This window comes from Rhea americana, unplaced genomic scaffold (genome assembly GCF_003343005.1).
Source record: "Rhea americana isolate MKP2758 unplaced genomic scaffold, rheAme1 scaffold_36, whole genome shotgun sequence".
Taxonomy (NCBI): Eukaryota; Metazoa; Chordata; class Aves; order Rheiformes; family Rheidae; genus Rhea; species Rhea americana.
This window is the reverse complement of record NW_028186490.1, coordinates 3757300-3778402: the sequence shown is the minus strand read 5'-3', so window position 1 is coordinate 3778402 and position 21103 is coordinate 3757300. Positions and strand designations below refer to the sequence as shown.

The following is a 21103-nucleotide window of genomic DNA, read 5'->3' as shown; positions in this document are numbered from 1 at the left end:
CTTAGATGAAAGTATACCCATAAAGTACCAGTTTGTATAGAGTATGCTTTGGACCTGTCCCACTGTTAAGTAAAGCATAATATGATAAGCTAGAATTTGCACTGGCTGCCTGACACACACAAAGGTATTTAATTAACCTGCATGCAGAAATTAACCCTTAGAGTACTGCTTCAAATTCCTCAATTTATTTTGTTGTTTAATTTTACTAGTGGGCTCTGCTGCTTTTCTACTCAGCTCATAGTACTGTACATTAAGTGCATAATTAGCCATAGAAAAAGTAAGAAAAAGAAAAAAACCTCCTTCTTGTAAACAAGGAATTCTACAAGATTAAGTACCCCAGGTTGCTAATGGGTAATGTATTCCTAAGCAACTACATTTTCTTAAGGTTTTACATTATGACATTCATTTAAAATGTGTGATGTTTCACTATAGCTGTGTGCTTATTTAGGTTAGTTCCTAAAAGTGTCATAGGTATGTATTGAATAGAAAGAAGCCAGTTCTTTAAGGGTTAATGTGGGGTTAAGGAATCCTAAGGTATTCTCCTGCTTGTTGTTTCTTAAAGGTATCTGCATGTTAATTTTCAGATATTATCTGAACAGGTGAACATTGAAATTGTATGAATGACTAACTGAATGAATGAAATATTTCATTTGARATGCTTGCTTGTATTTTGAAAAGGACTGGAAAACAGAAATATCGTTCCTGAGTCAGTATCTTAAATATATAAAAACCTGTCCGGAACAGAAATTCACTTACTTACAGTTTACTCTGATTTCTTTTTCTTTCAAATAGCCCAATAGAATCCTGTCAGAATTTCTACAAAGATTTCACATTACAGATCGACATGGCTTTCAATGTGTTCTTCCTACTCTACTTCGGCTTGCGTGTAAGTAGTGGGTCTTTGAGTGGGTAAGGTGGGGGAAATGTAGTTATTAGATAGGGAGATGTCTAACTTTTCAGCTACYGAATAAAATTAAGCCAATGTCTGAAATGCATGAGCAAAGCTTTTGATTGAGAACACTTAAATAATGATGATAAAGATATAAGATTGCTACAGAGATTAGTAGGTTATAAAGTCAAGTTGTCCATTTCAGTGTTTCAGCTTGGTAGCAAGTGAAAACTATTATAGTCTAGTGCTGGTCCGTTACGTGGAATCAAATTTCAGTGAAGTCTACCTCAGCAAGACCACTCGATGCTTAAATTACTCTTGTAGTGCTGGATATGCTTTTGGCAGCTGGAGGCTGAGTAGCAGTTGACAGAACTGCTGTATTTTTACGCACATCCACTTTCCCAGACTGCAAAGGAGTATTTTGAAGAAGCTGTAAATACCCAATCAATAATTTGTGTTAAAAAGAATAGCCTTATAACATACTTTCCACTTTCTAACTTCTCACTTTCTAAAAATCCAATAACACCATTTAAGTGTCTAAAAGTCATGACATTTGAAATTGGATAGGTATTTTTAAAGGTTTGGGCCAGTAATGCCTACAGTTCAAGCAGTTAATATCAGGATATACTGAGGTATGCTTTGAAAATTAACTTCACTTATTGCTAACTGGAAAATCAGAAACAAAGAAAGGTTTTAAACATAGCAGAGCTACAAGTAAAACCTCTTGTGAGCAGAAAGCCTACCACCTGGGCCTTGAAATCTTATGCAAGTATTATCTTGTGATCTTTGTCTATTTTGCTTCTGAATCGTGGGAGTTTCTATGCCACAGTGGCAGTTTGGTTCCTCCTCCTCCTCTCACTTCTGGCCAGTCTAACCAACTTTTTCTGGTGATCCAATTAGGAATTTTGTTGCAACTARAAGACCTGATTTATTTCATTACCTCATCCAGTAGGTGCATTGACTATCTTTTTGTTAAATAGTCTAATTCCCTCAATATTTGCACTACTATGTATGCATCCTGTGCTATATGTTCAAAGCATATAGTGGAATTGTCTCTAAATGTTAAGATTATTCGGGGTTTTTTTAGATGTCTACCAAACCTCCAGGATAGGTTGATTTTTTGACATAGCAGGTTCAGCTCATGATTCTTGTAAACTTCCAAGAATCCTAAATCCAGAAATGTCCATATGCTTTGTGTTTGTAATAAGGTTGCATGMTCTTGTTAAGAGCATTAAAATAATGTATTTGCCACTCTTACTTTCCTACCRTAGTAACTTGGGCTATTTGTACATTATGAAGAAGCAGGGCAGAATAGGAGAGGATGTTCTGAGAGATTATGTTGATGCTCTTGTATATACACTGTATGTTTTTTGGAGGGGGGAAAAGAGTACTGTGGTCTTGCTCCATGCTGGTCCTGTGGACTGAATGCACACTAGCAGCTGGAATATGTTAGATGACTTTTTTCAGTTCTACTTTCAGTCAAAACAAATCTTTGTGCTCTTCAATACTGCTTTGTGATGCAAACACAAGTAAGCAGGGCTACAGGAGATTCGCTTCAAGAGTGCACTCCTGATCCGAATTAAAATGCTGTTATAAGTGCAACTTCARTTCTCCCAGCAGTCCTGCTGACCTAACAGGACTGAACTTAGTGCTTAAAACTAGGAATGAAGGGGAAGGGAGAGAGTTAGCAGGAGCTATGTGAGGGAATGATGGAGAGGATTGATAGGCAGAGGCCTGTGATGTGAACAGTGGAACATAGGATCAACAGAAAAGGCTTAAGTGGGGGCACCTCAGGCATTTTCATGTAAGCAAGGAAGTGCCTGCAAGACAGCATTATGGGGAAACCTCCCACACTTTTTGGGGGGAAATCAGCATGCTTGGATGCCTTTCTGAAGTGCCTGTACACTTATGGATTGAACATGGGGAATATATAGGAGTAATTATAGATTTGTGTACAGTTGCAGGGCTATGGTCACATTGGGATCATGGAGACAGGGTGGGATAGCTCAAATTATTGGAGTGCTCTGAGGAATAGATACAGGCTTTTTAGGAAGGACAGACTGGGAAGGCAAGGAGGAGGAATTGCCCTTTATGTGAGAGAGCAGCTTGAATGTATGAATTAAAATACATACATACTTACTCAAACTGAACATACATGTGGTCCATGGGTCCTGATGGGATGCACCCATGAATGCTGAATAAGCTGGCCAATGTCATTGCAAAGCCACTCTCAATCATCTTTGAGTCATTTCAATCATTTTGGAAACGTCAGAGCAATCAGGAGAGGTGCCTGAACGCTGGAAAAGAGCAAATGCCACTCCAGTCTTCAAAAGGGCAAGGAGGACAACCCAGGGTACTAAAGCCAGTCAGCCTCAACTCAGTGGCTGGGAATGTGATGGAGCAACTAATCCTGGATGCCATTTCCAGTCACGTGAAGATGATGATTGGGAGTAGTCAGCATGGATTCGCAAAGGGGAAATCGTGCTTAACCAACCTGATAGCCTTCTAGGATGAAATAACTGGCTCAGTAGATGAGGGGAGAGCAGTGGCTGTTGTCTACCTTGACTTCAGTAAGACTTTTGACACTGTCTCATAACATCTTCATAGGCAAACTGATGAAGTATAGACTAGATGAGTAGACAGTGAGGTGGACTGAAAACTGGTGAACAGCCAAGCCTAGAGGGTTATGAACAGTGGCACAACGTCTAGTTGGAGGCCAGTAAGTAGTGATGTATCCCAGGGGTCAATAGTAGGTCCAATACTGTTAAACTTCTTAATGATCTGGATGATGAGGCGGTTTACCCCCAGCAAGTTTACCGACAATATTAAAAAAAAAAATAAAAATAAATAAAATAAAGGGGCGGGGAGTGGTGGCAGATGCGCCAGAGGATTGTGCTGCCATTCAAAGGAACTTTGACAGGCTGGAGAAATGGGAAGACATGAACCCTGTGAAGTTCAAAGAAGGGAGGTGCAGAGTCCTGCACCTGGGGAGGAATAATCCCATATACCAGTACATGCTGGAACCTAACCTGCTGGGAAGTAGTATTGTAGGGAAAGACCTGAGGGTTCTGGAGAACACTAAGTTGGACATGAGCCAGCAATGTGCCCTTGTGGCAAAGGCGGCCAATGGCTTCCTGGGTTGCATTAGGACTGTTGCCAGTAGATTGAGGGAGGTGATCCTTCCCATCTGCTCAGCCCTGGTGAGGCCTCGTCTTGAGTACTGTGCCCAGTTCTGGGCTCCCCAGTACAAGAGAGACATGGAGCTACTGCAGCGAGCCCACCGGAGGGCTACTAAGATGATTAAGGGACTKGAGCATTGGTAGCATGAGGAAAGATTGAGAGCTGGGATTGTTTAGCCTGGAGAAGAGAAGACTCTGGGGGATCATCTTATTGTGTATAAATATCTGAAGAAAGGATGTAAAGAAGATTGAGGTAGACTTAGTGGTGCCCAGCAACAGGACAAGAGGCAATGCGCCCAAACTGAAACGCAGGAAGTTCCATCTAAATAAAAGGAAAAACTTTTCTAGTGTGACTGTGACAGAGTGCTGGAACAGATTGCCTAGAGAGATTGTGGAGTCCGCCTTGGAGCTAAAACCTGACAGAATATTGTTCTAGGTGACTCGACTTGATTAGGGTCGTTGGAACCAGRTGATCTCCAGAGGTCCCTTCCAACCTCAACCATTCTGCAGTTGTTTGTGAGGAGTTTCTGAGGAAAAAGTGGCCTGTTACTTGTGTGGGTGCAAGAATTGGGTCAATAGTGAATTTTCTAGTTAGTTACATAAAAAGCATCTCATGCTTTTAGCTATTTCAGTTTATTCTGATAGATATTTCCTGTGAGGACTCACTGGCAACCTAAGATATTTGAAGAAATATTTCAAATCTCCTCCTCCTCCATCTGTTCCCTCTGAAATGATGAAATGCAACTCAAAATTAGAGCAGTATTACCATATCTTCATTTCTGGAAATATTTGTGTTCAAATGCACGTGTATCCATTTTAAAATCTATGGCTAGTATCCAACTATATGGCAACTCAAAAGTGAAGCCTTCAAACTGCTGAAGACTAAGCCTAAATTCCATGTATTAGCAGACAATCAAGCAATAAGGCCTGACAAGAGATTTGGCAAATACAAAATAATGCTAGTGGCTCTAGGATGGCATGTTAAGCTTCAAGCGTGGTAAAGTTTACTTCTGTAATGGAATGTGCTTTTRTTAGTTACTAATTATCTAATTATTTAAATGAATAATTGTTCAAGTACTTGTATAAAAAAGTATGGGTGGCCTTTAGAGTCAACAGACTTTGTTTTCATTGTTGAATAGCACTTAACAGTTTCATCTTTTGGAAGGCTAAAGAAAGAGGCCTTATAGAAAGATAAAGCACTGATTAGAAAAGGCTATTTTCTAATCATGTATTGCAGATTATGAACATTCTGATCTGTGATCTGGAAAATCTTTTAGCTCCAAATATTCTGACTATTTCCGAATTCAACAGGTTGAAATTTTAATTTTTTTTGTTAAAACTGGGTAKTTTTTGTTTAGTTTTCATGCTGGAGCTTTGACATTGAGTAACACAGAATATTAAAATGCCAAATTATTTAAATTTTAGTCTCCTAGGAGGCAAGTGCATTTCATTTTGTGAACATAGTCTATTTCTGTTTTAACTATGTTTTTAACATCTTAACATTAGTAGAGGCCCCTTTCCGACAGTTGGTATACCCCATGCACATTTTACATTAAACAAGGTTTTGAATTAATCCTACAAGCTAGTAGATTAAGGCAATTAAATAGGTAGAGAATACTTCTRTCTACTATATATGAGGGCCAATGAGCATCATCTGTAATGCAAGAAATACAAGTATGATTCTTAAATATGTTAGTCCAAGTTTTAGGTCTTACCTGAGAAAATTTGCACATTTAGGTATCTTTGTGATGCCCTAAACTCTGTTTTTCCATACGTTTATATTTCATATTTATATAAGGTGTATTTTCTAATTGTTTCTTGAACGTGAATAGTTGTCTGGCCCTCTTTAGGCATTCTCTTGTCTTACTAATGCACAAATATTAGTGGGCAGTMAAACAATGATGTTTTAGACGGTTTCCCTAGGCTAACTTCATAGTCAGCAGAGAGAAATGACCTCTTCCACAGTACAATCCAGAGCACTGAAGTGATGTTCTAGCTCTGAATWATGCCTTGTAGGAGTCAGCCTGGTGATTAAAGCTGAGTAAGATGAAAATACCTTGGGATTCTTTGTAAGTTATCAGGTATGTAGAAATGTGTGAATAGCAAATATATGCTGTGACTATTATCAAAATGTTTGGTGTGCTAGAGCGAAGGTGATGTATTTTGAAAAATTTTATACTTCTCTGCGCTTTTTTAATATTACTGATAAATTGTCAATAAATGTGCAAAAARCAGTTCTTTCTACAGATCCTACAACTCATCAGATAAATGCTCTGTTGCTTTAGTTAGACCTCTCATTTTAATATCAGTGTGGTTATGAAGTAATGCAAAACACAGACTTATCTCTGGTGAGATCCATTGTCTTTTTGGGGCTGATCTAACAGAATCAGTTAATTTTCCACCAACTTTGGAGTTTAATTTTCAGATAGAAAACATTGCATCTACTTGCAACAAACGTGTGTATAATCAGTTTCTTCCCTCCCTCCCCTCTTTTTTTTTCCAGTTCATAGCAGCCAATGACAAGCTGTGGTTTTGGCTTGAAGTTAACTCGGTAGTAGATTTCTTCACAGTTCCTCCAGTGTTTGTGTCAGTATATTTAAACAGAAGTTGGCTTGGTGAGTAAAATAGTTTTTCCTTTTAATAGCTGTTATCAAAATACTTAAATTTTGCACATTTTGATACAGCATTTCTTCATCTTGTGGCATCCTGCAAGCAGAAGGATGTTATTTTTTGTAGTCAGTGGACAGCAAAAAATTCAGCAGACAGGTGGGTTATGTCCGACAAAGCACATGCTAAATCCATTTTGTTCTTCACTGATGAACATAATTCACCTACTGAAATTTGTGGTGAACTCCAGTTTGGAAGTAGTGTCTAACATGAGGATGTTTTTATAAAACAGTGTATTTGATGTAGTTGTCCCAGCTTTTGCRACCTTAGAAGACAATCCAGAGCATTCATTCATTGAACTATATTGCCATGAATCATTATCAGTAATGGAATCAACAAAATTTCTTCATATTTTGAACAAGCATACCTAAATTTGAGATCAATTGAAATAGTAAATTTAGAAGATTTGCTTAGACATTRCTGGGCGTAACCTTTGCATAGGAAAGATTGCTGAAAAGATAGTAGAAAATAATATGCTGCAAATAAAAAGGAATATAAAATAAAGCAGAGCAGACAAAGAAAGAAAAACTGAAAAAAGAACATCTTCAATGTGATATTTTAAGTTTCTTGTGCAAATTGCATATATCTGTCTACTTRAAGTTAAGGCCAAATTTTGAATTTTTTATTTGTGAAAAATTTGTGTAAAAATTACATAATTTGCAGTGCATTTTCGTTAGCCAACATATGTGACCACACCATTTGACAAACATATAAGGTTGTATTTCTCCAAAAAATACAGCCACTGATTGTTCCTATAAACTAAAAATCGTGGCCAACTTAAGTGTTTTACATGGAAGGAGAATAAAACAGAGGATCATTTATAGAAATATAATTTTAACCTTTTACAGAAAGAGAAGAATGTAAAAATTATGAATGACTTAGTATTGTATGAAAAGAGATTAATGTATATATAACCATATTAACCTTTATAGGCCAAAAAAGAAGGCAATAGAACAGACCAAAAAGATCACTACAGATCCTTACATGATCAGTTTCTCCATTATGCATGTAAAACTAAGTAATGCTTTTTGGAGGAGAATAAGTCATACAGTTAGTTAATTACAGGAAATCAATTTGAGAAGAAGTATATAAATAACAGGAAAACCCTCCTGCTTAGGAAAAAATGCTCATTTCACCAGCTACATCTCAGTCTCAAATTCTTTGCATTRTGTAGATTGGAGGGATGTATTTTTTGCCCTTGAATCTGACATACTAAAGAATTTCCCAGAACTTTCAGGTTGAAATGACTGGAAATGAAAGTGAAGCAAAAACTAGAATCAAAGGATCATTAGAAAAGGAGTATGAAATGAGAAAAATAGGAAAAAGAAAATAACTCAGAGCGGTAATTTGAGCTGAATACGGTTTTTGACAGTGACTACCTCATTGACTGACTCATGGTGACACAGCAATCTAAATAGCAGTATCAACAAGAATAATTAGAGAGCTTGCACATTTAGTAGTTTTTGCTGGATAGTTGTTACATGATTTATGTCATTTTGTGGGCAGAGTTAAACACTGTACTTGCATTTATTTATAGGGTTGAAAGGATTTCCCTTTCCCTTAATTAAGTCAATGTAACTTTCTCTTGGTTTCTTATTTATAGTCTCACTTCAGCTGTGTTCTGACCAAATTGTTTTGATGAATTCGTCACCTGCTGAGACAATTTCCTTTTTTTAATGTAGTCAGCTTAGGACTGACATGTTTACAATGCTAGAGTTTTGCATCTGCTTCCACTCTTCTAGAGTTTTTACCTTTTGAGAAAGGCATCCTTAGTGAAATAATTCACAGTGGATTATTGGGGTTCCTCGCATAGCTGTGGCTTAGATCAGCAAACTATTGATTTGAGATGCTGTTATGAAAGACTTTATAAGCAAATGCACTAATATATGTTAATGATGATTGTCTGTTCCTTTATACCCTTTAAAGAGATGGCAAAATTTATTCTGCATGAGTGCCCCCAATATTTAGGATATATTTATAAGTAATATAGTAGCAGCACAGCACTAGAAATAGAAGAGGAGGGAAAGGGAGGATATTTGGACAATATCACTTACATGTACTTAGGTGCCTAATTTTTCTTTTCTTTTTTTTTTTCCTTTTCTTTTTTTTTNATTTATGTAATTGAGAGAAAGAGAGCAGCTTATCCAGAGGACAATTCAGAACATGTAAGTTCTGATTCTTCCTCCAAATGCCCCTGTAGAAGTAGGGATCACATGAAGGTTAGACTTCTAACTAGGCAAGTAATTATGAAATGCTTAATGTTAGGCAATGCAAGTATCATCTAACATATTGCAGGCTCAGAGGTATCCCAACACTTCTATGCAAGGTTTAGGAGTGTGTTATGGACTAAATTTACAAATGATAAATTTCAAGATCATATASGAGGCTAAATATAAAAATAAAGCTGTCTAGAATGTAATGTGAAAGGGTCTTTCAGGTTTATTTTGCTATTGATTCATATCAGTCATTTGTGATGAGTTCCTCTAAGTACTAGAGGGAATGAAACATGCCAGAATGTGGCTCCCTGAATTCTTGATTTTGCCGGAATGGCTCTGGTTTAGCTAACTGACAAGAAAAGTAAATATAAAAACACACTTTAAATAGTGTATTTTTTWAAAAAAAATCAAACTGTTCTAACTCTGAATTATATTTAATCTGCAGAGTGCTAAATGCATGTGAAAAGATGTGAAATACAGCACTCGTTCCTGGTTAACCAAAGAAATGCGTTATCACTAAATCTTAAGACAGGAGAGGATGTGTGGTCTGAATATATCATCTTATCACACTATAGTGGAAAGCCAGTTAGTAATCATCCATTTATTACTTTAGTTCAAAAATGCTGCCATTCAGCTACTATGTAACTCTTAGTACATAAAGATTTCCTCTTTGCCCTCTCTCTTTTTTTAGTCCAGTTAATCATGAAACATATTCTTGTATCTCAGAGTGTTGTATATGAGAGGTATTTTCAGTCATTGTGCATGAAGTATATTGCTTTAATCTTCCAAGTAGATTCCAGTATGCAAACATAATTCAGTTYGTGAAATGTATCACATGATGTTTTTCCATCAAAAGGATTCTATGAATGGTAGAGTTTTTGCTGTTCAGTGTACAGGTGAAGGAACAACAGCACTTAAAACCTGCAAAAATATCAAATCTTTAGAGAGAATTTCCAGAATATCATTTTTGCTAGTGTACTGTAAACAAAAGTACRTGAGCAGAATACAGTTCTAAGGATTTGCTAGCATGTGGAATGATCTGCATATTATATTGCTGAAAGAATGGGGGAGTAACACAGAAAGGGAGGAAAGCTTGAATGAATCTGGAGGTAATTCGGTGGTATACGTTGCTTCAACAGCCAGTGAAGTAAGTATCTGCTATGCTGTGACTAGGCCTTAAAACTGTACAAACATCTCTCTTTCCTGATGAAGCTCATTTGCATCTAGATCCCCCTGACGTTTTTCCAGCACTGTTTTGCCAACAGTAACATTTGTGCAGATACTTCCACGTAAACCAACAGTATGTTTCATAATATCATAAATATTTCTTGCACAGAACTGTACAAGAAATTTGATGGTAGTGATAGAAGGATAATTCTCCACTTCAAGTGCAGGCTTCTTTGGAGTAGAGAGAATCTTCCCAAGGGAAGAATGATAATGGAAAAGATGGAGTTTCTTGTTCTAAAGATTTTACAGGTAATTTTGACCATTAATTTCAACCAAATGATATCAGTGCAATGGTGAGTGTGGATATTGTTTTTACAGTCAAAGTGAAKGTAGACTGCAAATGTATTTTTTGCATGAAAACAAAGAATTTGCGGTGAGAGAGGTGATGCTGTGCTAATACCAGGTTTTTTAATACAATGAAGTCCTGGTCTGAGTATCACAGCTAACTTTTAGATTATCAAATCTTTTCTTTGGATAGTTTGCAGTCTACTAGGCTGGAGTCCTGCAAAACATGGCTATCTTCCAGTCATGTTCACTAATAATTTACAAACCTTCTGTATGCCATTTAAAAWTGTTATTTTATCTTCTGTGGTGGCAAAGGCACTTTACATAACTGAATTAACTTTTGTTCGTGCACTTGTATGCTTATGAAAAAGAAAATACTGATTTTTATGAGCAAACTGTCTTGGAATAAATTACCTTGACAGGATGGTATTGATAGAGGAAGATTAAGTAAAATAGAATCTAGGCTTCATGTTTGCAAGCACACGTGGCTTAGGAACAATCAGCCTTAAGACTACAGTTATTTAAGTGAACATAAAAATTATATTGATTTGATATTCTCTCATTTATCGTTAAATCACAGTAGTCAAAGATGGAAAACATCTATTAAACCAACAGTTTCCTTTTCCTGACCATATTCTTTCTGTGCTTGGTCTGTCCTGCTGTTCAAAATCTCAAGTGCTAGAAACTGAATAGTAAAACACTGTACTGTCAGGAAGGTTTTACCATCACCCTTCTGCCCTGACATTCCCTTTAGTCTAAGCAGCTACTGTTGACACCATACTATTTTTCAGAAAATAATTCAAGATTTACAGCGGGAAGGAGAAGGCAAAGAATACGCACACTGACACATGCACAGCACAGGGAAGGATTCTCTTTGTATGGTGGTTAGTGTACCTAAGTAAGAGAGGGAATCTGTCTTTCCACTCCTTGCTGAAATTCTGYCTAAGCCCCATTCCAGACATCTCAGGTCCTTTTGTATCTGACTCTTTAGCAGTATCTCTTTCTGGTCTGTGAAAAGTGCTTGCAATGTGTCTTGTAGGCAGCTAGTTTTGTGATGCAGAGGATGAAACTAGTTTGCCACTGTAGTTAAGGGAAAGAGAGAGACGAGGTTAGAGGAAAAACAGTGTGACTGATTCAGGAGGCTTAAACTGATAGCGCAAATGCGCCATCCAACAAGTGTATTTCAAGATGAAGTAACTGCTGTTAGTTACAAATTTGTATAGGGAAAACAGACACGGAAAACCACATCTCTTTCAAAACCCTTAGACTTTTTGACATATATAAGCACCACAAAACAATTCTGCTTGAAACCATATTTGAATTCTCAGAACTTTTTGTACGTTTTGGAAAATGTGTACACTTTAATGAAACTTTGCGCAGTACCTTAATTTTAGTGGTATAAAGAAGTGCTCTGAAATTTAAATTGTAGTGTTATCAGTGAGATAGAGGAATTACACATTCCAAAACCTTAATATCATTTCCTGTCTGTTGATACATCTACAGGTGTCAAAACCCTTTCTTAGCATCATAAATTTGAAATCATTTTGTGTTTTTGTTGGTTTAGTATTGTGCATTTCTGCCATCTATTGGCAAAAGCTTTGAATATACATCCAAATTATACAATAATATCTTTTCAGGGCAATTTTTTTTTACAAAGGTAGTGTATTTTGTACAACTTCAAAGCATACCATGTTATTTTATTTGCGGTATAAATTATTTCATATGTAATGGACGGTAAATTCTGCTAAGTGTTATAAGAAAWTTGTATTTTTTGCATATATGCATGTGAACTCACCTGTATTATATCAGTTGTTCATATACTTCAAATATCTTCAAACAAGTATGAGAATTTTCAATGAAAATCAGTCTGAATGCTCTTCGCGTTGTCGTTTGGCAACAATAATTCATTGAAAGGACTGCATCATGTTTGTGTTATGTAGAAAACAAGAATTTTGCTTTCTTTTAGATACCTTAATCAGTCTAGGTTTCTTAGAGCTCTGACAGGTTATCAGGAAGAATGATATTTTACAATAGGTTTTTTTGTTGGTACAATACTATTGGAAATAYACACTTACAGTAATATCCATGATGGATTCTGATGAACGTTGTTACATGCAAATGGGAAAAAATGCTTCTCCCTCTCTTTGATCCATTGATTAAGCATCAGGTAAGTTAGCCAAAAGATACTGGAGGAGAGGAGAAATAGACAGTATTGTTCTCAAGTGTCATTAGTTCTTATCTTCTAGCTGAYATTGGTAAAAGCTGTGATTGCTTCTCCACCGCTTCCAGTACAAAGTAAATTGGATAATTTAAGTTGTCTTCTATTCACAGTCTATCACTAAATGGTACTCACAGTGCATAGAGAATTGACCCTGAATTTATTCYGATTTCTAGTCCACTTTGACTAGACATGGTGTAGGTAGGAGGGGATCTTATCCTAAATTTGTCTTTTCCTGGGTGGATGGGTGGCAGGCTAGGCCCCAAGGCAATCACACTATCTGAATGTTGAGGAGCAAGTTAAYATTAGAGGTAATACCAGTTTTATTGCTGTAATTAAAAGCTGACCATGATTCCTAGTTTGTATGGTCGGAGCAATGGACTACTTCAGCCTCTTGCATATCTCCTCTTCCTGTCTCCTTCTGAGAGTTACGACTTATTTGAACAAGAATGCATTTTTACTGTTAAAAAAAAATCCAGTCTTGAATTACCCTTAAACGAAGATGATATGAAATACCCATAAATATATATACCTATTGCATATAGATTACTGCCACGCTTCTTTTGACATGATCCCAAATCCTTTTTGTCACTAGCCTGTCCTCTTCATTTTTAAGCATTACATGCTTTAGTYACCATCTGTTAACTCTATTAGCATAGATATTTTCCCCCAGATTATTAACAGAAGTATTAGACAATGTGGGGTCAGGAACCCATTCTGACAAGACTMCCCATGGAAAACATGCCTGATCTGTTTCAAGACTCAATGAGTTTTAGTCCATTTWATGAGTGTTATAATGTGAGTTACARTAGTGTTATATCCATGATACATTTTCTGAAAATTTTGTGCAGCACTATGTCAAATTTCTCATAGATGTTTAAGTAAATTGCATCATTATTTTTAGCTTTATCCCTCAAACAAATGTAAYGGAAAAGCTAGTGAGATAGGTTCAGTTTTTCTAAAATGCATACTTTTTCATTATCTTTAACCTCTTAATTACTTAGTAATAGAATTCCTTGTTTTGTCTGRGATTGATACCAGACTGATAGTTAATTTTTAAACATGCTGAATTAACTTTCTTATTGATTGCTGGCACTTCTCTAGACTGTATTTGCCAGACTCATTGAAAATCAGTGTTTAGTAGTCCTCAGAGCTCTTTAAATAATTTTAAAAACTGCTGAATGTGAGTTATCCAGACATGATGACATARAAATATTTGGCTTAAACGGATATGTTTAACATTCTCTCTAGTCACTTTAGGAAGGCAAACATACCATCATTATGTGATATAGCTGCACCACTTTGCTTTACTCAACTATAAAATAAAACAAGTATGGAATATTTCTGCCTTTTCTGCTGTATTAGTAAAATGTCTGCATACCCCTAGAGACAGAATAATACAGATAAAATGTCTTTTATTTGCAATATGCAGTGAAGTCCTTAATGCTATTGGCTAATATAGTTCATGAACATTTTTTTGACAATTGRCCTTTTAAAATAAAAAATATATTTACCTTTTTTGGACTTCTGTTACATTCATGCACAGCATATGCAATCAATATTTTCTTTTAGGAAGCCTAAATTGGAATTCAGTAATTAGTTTTTCCTTGTATGCCAAGATGAAGTCATAGATGCAGCCCCTCTCTTGAATGATGTACTCTTAGTATGTTGTTGTGGTTATAATGTTTAGAACTTCTGAAGGTATCTTACCACTCTTCAGCATATATCTTTCAGATCGACACTTCCATGGTGTAACACAATCTTCTTTTTYTCCCTATACATTATAGAGAAGTGCTTGAGGAGGTAGACATTGAATTATCTGCCCTAATGGTCTATTGGCTAGTGTTCTMTCTCATTACTTTTCTTTTGGATACTGATCCATAAACATTAATGATCATTGTCTGTCAAATTTAATGATTCAGAGACATAAAATGACATTTTTCTGTAGACCGATACTCCATCTCTACAAAATTCTAAGTAGTTAATAATAATTGATTTTTACTGTCTCATTCATATTTTGTTAAGTCATACTCCTGCTAGGATAGTGAAAGTAAAATATTATCAAAAATATTGAATTTATGCTGAAACATAAGTCATTACCTTTCCTCTTATTTATTACCTAAATGCCTTGCATTTTTGTTTGAGATATTATGTAATTTTCTTCTCTTCATGTCTCTGCTTGTCTAATCAAAATAGATTAGATTTGAACATCTCAGCATCTAGATTTGCTGTGAAAGGCACTGCCATGTTTTTCTTTTCATCCTTTGCTTTATTATCAGTTTTATTACTTTCTAACAACTCTTGGGGTCCTCTGATGGATTTAGTCGCCTTTCAAACTGAGATTAAGACCCTTCTGTTGAAATGAAGGCTATAAAATTGTGCAGTGTGTGTTGTGTTCCRCAAGAACAAAACCCTGTCTCTCACACTGCTTAAGCACTCTGGGATTCACTTATACTTTCTTCTGGATTTCTTTATTCCTTTGCATGAGCGACATTTAAAGTGCTGTTTAAAATGTCCAAAAATATATCATTGCATATTCTTCGTACTCAGATGTCTTCCACATTTTCTGAGCTATCTACAACCTTTAACCAGCCTGCACTCTATTCTGAATGGCAATATGAAAGATCACTGGAAAATTCTTATTTGCCTGGTGGATTCTTATCTGTAAGAGTCATTTGAAAAATTTCTTGTCTTGGCTCCAAGACAACGTGTTAACCTATACAGTTCCTTGCAGACATTCCATCTATCGTAGTACAGAATCCATAGCAAGTATAKCTATGCTACTGAGCTAGTAGGAGATTTCTGAGTTTGAAAGTGTGACAATTGCAGATTTTCCAGTACCTGTCTGTAAGAAGGTTCTTTACTCTTCTCCTTTGACCATTTGATCTCAGAAGGTCTTACACGGTTTTCTTACTGTCTGTTGGAAACATCTAGATTATGATGCTGTTCCTGTCTAACRGTTATATATTACACACTCCTTCTGGCCCTGATGAATGCTGCTTCATTCTTTTGTGTCTGATGGAAATGAGTTACCCAGCAGATTTATTTTCTCTGACATCGTCTTCTACTGGTTTCCTGGTAGCTGTTTTCTTAATATCTTGAATCTGAGTRATGTTGTTCCGGAGTGTGATTTATTCAAGTACTTTTCAACATCTTTGTATTTTCAGTGCTTAGTGTTTGCACTTTATTAACAGTAATATAATAAATATCTGTTTAAACTCCAAATCAGAAGTCCTTACRTCTACCTAGAAGATGAGAGCTTATACTCTGGTAATTTTGGCATAAGTTTTATGATCTCTAGTGACTACTTTTGAGCTTTGATTCTTTACGTATTTCTAAGTCTCTAACTTCTGCAACACAATCTAAAGAGTCACTTCTGCCTTCTAAGCCCTGGTGTAAACCCTATGAGATGTTCATGGATTTCTCATTAACGCAATACTGATTGGCTAGTGTGCTCTGGTGCATGAGACTTGGTTTATGCAGAATTAAGAAAAGATGTATCATACAGTTTAAGTAATCAAAAAAATACAACTAACTACATCTCTCTTGACCTTTCTGTAAGAATGAATTAGTCATAAAGCAAATCTCAGTGAAACTGAAAGGAATATAAAGGGAATTGAGATCTTGCTAGAAAGATTAGTAGTTAGGTATTCCAGAGGAGTCTCTGAAGTTCATCTTGTGGCTATTCTTACTGAATATCAGAAAGCCCTGAACTTGAGTATTTCAACTGAGCCTGGATGCTTGTAAAAACCAGATCATTATATCCTTTCAGTTATCTTTTAATAGTTCATTCAGCTTTTTATAGACACTGTCTTCCAAACATAACAATTTTCTTCAGTCACTCTCCTCAAACAAATTACCATGCTCATGTGAGCACTGCTGGTAATGTACTCACCAGAGACTCTCTTTCTCTCTTTTTCTTTTTCTTTTTTTTTCTTTCTTTCTTCTTTTTCTCTTTCTTTCTTTCTTTCCTTTTCTTTATTTATTTTTTGAATGGGTTCTGTACTTCCTTTTCATCCTGGTTCTGATTCTTTCTGACAGGTTGGTGCCTTGCAGTCCTCTCCGTGTCTGTACTAGAGAGATTTCCCATCTGTAACCAGTGTTAGGTCCTACAGTACCCCTCATACTTACGAGGTCATCTGAAGAACAGATCTCTCAAGTTATTAAGCCCCACTTTCCCTGAGATTTCCGATTGATTCATGTTAATTTTTCCAAGAGGCAGRTGTTCAGTTCACCATCAGTATGTCTTTCTCCTAACCATGTGAATTTAATCAGTGAGACAGGAGCTTTCAAAAAGCACGATATTGTTATTAGGACTAAAGCATTATATAAAAAATCTGTCAAAACATTTGCATGGTCTACTCAGCAGATGTTGCCTTTATTTTATGAGGATAAGTTCATTACTTTTTGGAATGTTCTGAGTTTAAGGTATGTTTCTTTGTAGCTTCTTCCTTTCTTTGCTGGACCTATCAAACCACAACATGTCCTACCTCTTTCCTCTGCTTTTCTCCTTCCTTGTTACTGGCAATTTCTCAGAGAGAGAGACTTGTTCTCTGTCTCTTGGTCTTCTCACAGAGCTCACTTTGGCCACGAATATTACTTACTGAAACAGCATACAGGGAATAACAGTCTTTTGAGTACTCTTTGCTTCAGATAGCTCTTAACACAGATAGGATTCAAAAATGTTTCCTTCTGTTCTCTTACTTGCTATTTGTTATTCTTTCTTGCCTAGTGCAGTTACTGCTGTTCCTTGCAACGTAGTTTATCCAGCTTTCAATGTCTAATGAAATCCTTATTCCCTTCATGCTCCACAGGGTGCATACGTGCAGAGAATCCCTCCTTTCAAAGGATTTCTGAACTTTTCTAATGAAGTTACCCATTGGTTTGGCAATGATTTTTGTGGCATTAAATATCAAAAAATTAAAATTTTACAAGTTCTAATGTTTCACTGGACTGGGGTGATAGAATCATATATGCAGCAGCATATATACATTTTTCTCCTCAAAATGCACTTATGAATAACAGGGCTGCAGTCACTACTGAACTAGGTAATTTTTCTATCCARTATAGACTACTTATAGCCTTTTATTTCTTTATCCAGCTTCACTATAGAAAAAGTTCTCATTTATTCAGAAGCCATTCTAAAATCTGCAGTTGTTCTTGAGCTAGTCAGCTCTGTTAAAAGTCCCACTCAGAGCCTTTCAGCTGGAAATGGATCTGATCCAAAAGTCATGCTTCTGAGTACAGACTGGTTGATTGTTTTATCTGTGTACTATTTTCTTTGTTATCCATAAAGAGTGATACACAGAGCTGGTTGTTCTATTAAGTCTGTAAAGAAWGGTTATCTATAAAATAGTCTTCAGTTTTGCTTGGGTATATATTCTGGGAGAACAGATTTGATTCTGCTTTTTTTTATTTTTTTTATTTTATTTATTTATTTATTTTTTGTGTGTGTGTTTTTAGTCACCGAGTTGAAACGTTGTAGAATTACTAGGGTGACTACTTGTACACTGCAAGTAATCTTATTGAATTGTTAATGAAAAAATAAAGGTTGAAAGTTGTTTCACTAGTGTTCTTAATACGCCTAGAAACTACAAATGTTTTCAATGTTATCAATCTTGATTCACTGAGAAAAAAGTGGTTCGGTTGTCAGGAGAATTTATTCATCACAGAGGAAAGACAATGGAGGAAGCCTCTACTTCTGGTTAAGGTATTACTTGTCCTGAGTGTGGAAAAGTAATTTTACTTTCCCACACATACTTTGAAGWGTATTTTTGAAGACTTTAGGTGCTAGTACTTGGAAAGAGCTTCTTCACAGATCTTCATTATGACTGTTTAATTATTCTTCAGCATATTTTGATGTATAAATCTGTTCTAACTTGACCAATTCTTTATACAGACATAGTTTCTCAAACAGAAAAGGAATTTTATTTCTAGGAACAAGCATAATGCTGGCTTCAGAAGGTTATCAATAGAAATGCTTTTGTGACAAGGTTAGAATTTTTCACATACTTTGTTTTCTACAATGCAGACAATTGATATGCACTGTTTTGCAACATCTTAACATGAAAACATGACTCCTTTTTGTTGTTCTCTTGTCAAAATTTTTATTTAAAATTGTRGTTTCACGTAAGTGAAGTTCCAACACCTGATTGTAGATCTCCATGTTCAAATCTTTTCCTTTTTGTCTATCAAAACTCCAGAATTGGGGCACAATGCAGATTTCAGTAAAAGTTATTACCCTAAGTTAGCTGGAAGTTAATAAGGAAGGAAAAAATAAGACTCTCTACACTAGACAGTAAATTGTAAATGTTAAAGGGAAGTTTTGACAAATCATAAATCATTACCTTTCTCACGTGGTTTATGATGCCCTCAGAAATATTTTGATGGAATTACAGGCATTTTCAAGCAAGTTACGCTGCATTTGATTTTCAGTCTGCATTTAATTTTCTTCTGCATTTTCCCATACAACTAGTACTGCAAAGAGATGCTTCTTTCTGAACCAAGGCCTGACCATATTGGGACCAGTTCAGAAAGAGACCTTATTTTGAATTGATTAGTGGTGGTGTGTATATGGATCAAGGGAAAGCCAAGAGAGTACTGAGTGAAGATTCTCACTGCTCTTGTAAGTGCAGATGCGTAGCAACTTGCCACAGTGCTTCCTTCCTCCTCTGTCTGTTGCTTGATACACTATTTTGTAATTTCAAAACTCAGTGATGCTATACATAGTGTCACATGAGATGTGGAGAAGGAAAATTTGACATACGCAGAAAAGTGTTGTTCTAGCTACTTTATCTAAGGCTTTTTCTGAGCTTGTGTAGGATATTTTTACCATCTGCTAGAGTTTCATACTCTTTTGAACCAAGTCAAGAAAAAAAGTATTGCTTTATCTTTCATGTTTTGCCACCTGTTTCACACCAATTTTTGAACGCCGAAGGATCTCTGGTACTTCTATATTTGAAAGGTGCACACTCACATTATGCAGGGCTTATTCCTGATTCACTACTGGCCCCCAGRCATTTGGCATTCATTAACCTTGGTGTCACCTGTAGCAGTATTTAGTTGCATGCTATCTCAAATTTTAAATAATAAAATAAAAACAAAGCAGAGGAAATACGTATATCTGTTCAATAAATGGAAGAGCATTTCTCTGCATCACAAAGGTGTCTCTGAAGTTATTGACTTCACCATAACAACTTATACTGCAGTGCTGTACCGGACAACCTGCCAGGAAGTCTCTACTAATAAAGCTAATGATGCTTAGAGGGCAGTATTTGGTTGTTCTTTAGATCTAAGTGGTTTTGAATCTTTCTGCTGCTTTTCCCAGGTTCTTCTGTTCAGGAAACTTTTTTAAAATGGAACACTGTTAAATTAGCTGCAATTAAGATTTGGAATGCCTTCTTTTCACTTAGGCATTTAGTTTTTAATTCTTTTTGAACAAATCATCACAGGGCATTTGTAGGTGTACCATAGTAATACCATAACAATACACACAGGCTTACATTAGTTATGAAACATTTTGCTCTGTAAATCTATCTACCTATATTACTTCTGTGATTTGATAGCTATAAAGGGATACAAAGCCACAGAATTTGGATTTTCTTGGTGGTTTTTATGTTCCAATTATCTAAGCTCATCTTGTCTTCAAAATTGCGCAGGCATTCTGCCAAAAATATGATTTCTTATAAAACCTTCCTTCCTGCTACTTCAGGTCAGAAGCAGAAATATTGGATAGGCAGCCTATTTGACTTAGCAGCTCTTTGATGCTAGTCCAGATACAACAGATGACAGATAAAGATGAAAATTAGAATAGTGCTCCTATTAATTTTTTACAAAAGCATTTTAACTTACAAAAATGTTTTTTTTCTAAATAAGTAATATTTTTGTGTGAAACATTCTGATTTTTGTGTGAAATATTCTGATTATTTTCTAAATCTACTTTTCCTGTTTGTTTACAGGTCATTTATGCAGGGAAATTGTTTTGTTTTCTTTGCAAATTAGCTTCTGCAGAGTAAAGCAGATGAAAGTGTGCTGTGTAGAGACAGCTCTAGTACACAGCATTTTCTTTAGCATTCTCATATAAGGAGTGCTGGTTCTATTAAAAACAATATCTTAGTATCACTGTATGGAGGCTTAGCTGAAATTAATTGGCAATCTACTATTTAAAGTGTCAGGTTTCTCTGCAAGAGTTTTTGCATGCAAGTTACAATATCTGAAGATGATAATCTGCATAGTAAAACGGAAAATATTGTTGTCTCTCATAAACAAATGTCACTGAGAGCAAAATACTTACTCTGTTGATGTACTCAAATCTCTCCAATGGTTATTTATTCATTATTCCTCCAGTTACTCTACTGCTCAGTATAAACAAATGATCAGTTTTTGTTGTCTTCTCTACTGCTCCTTGTGTTTTTCTTCAAAC

The 21103-nt window shown here is 35.9% G+C and overlaps 1 protein-coding gene across 8 annotated transcripts in view; it reads left to right on the top strand.

Moving 5' to 3' along the window:
- KCNMA1 (potassium calcium-activated channel subfamily M alpha 1) overlaps positions 1-21103 on the top strand; it is a 516194-nt gene that overhangs the window by 303985 nt on the left and 191106 nt on the right. For all 8 annotated transcript variants that reach the window (XM_085312304.1, XM_085312302.1, XM_085312303.1 and 5 more), the window contains 2 exons: positions 793-886; positions 6572-6683. In XM_085312304.1, coding sequence (XP_085168430.1) covers positions 793-886; positions 6572-6683 — 206 coding nt within the window. The remainder of the gene's footprint in view (positions 1-792; positions 887-6571; positions 6684-21103) is intronic.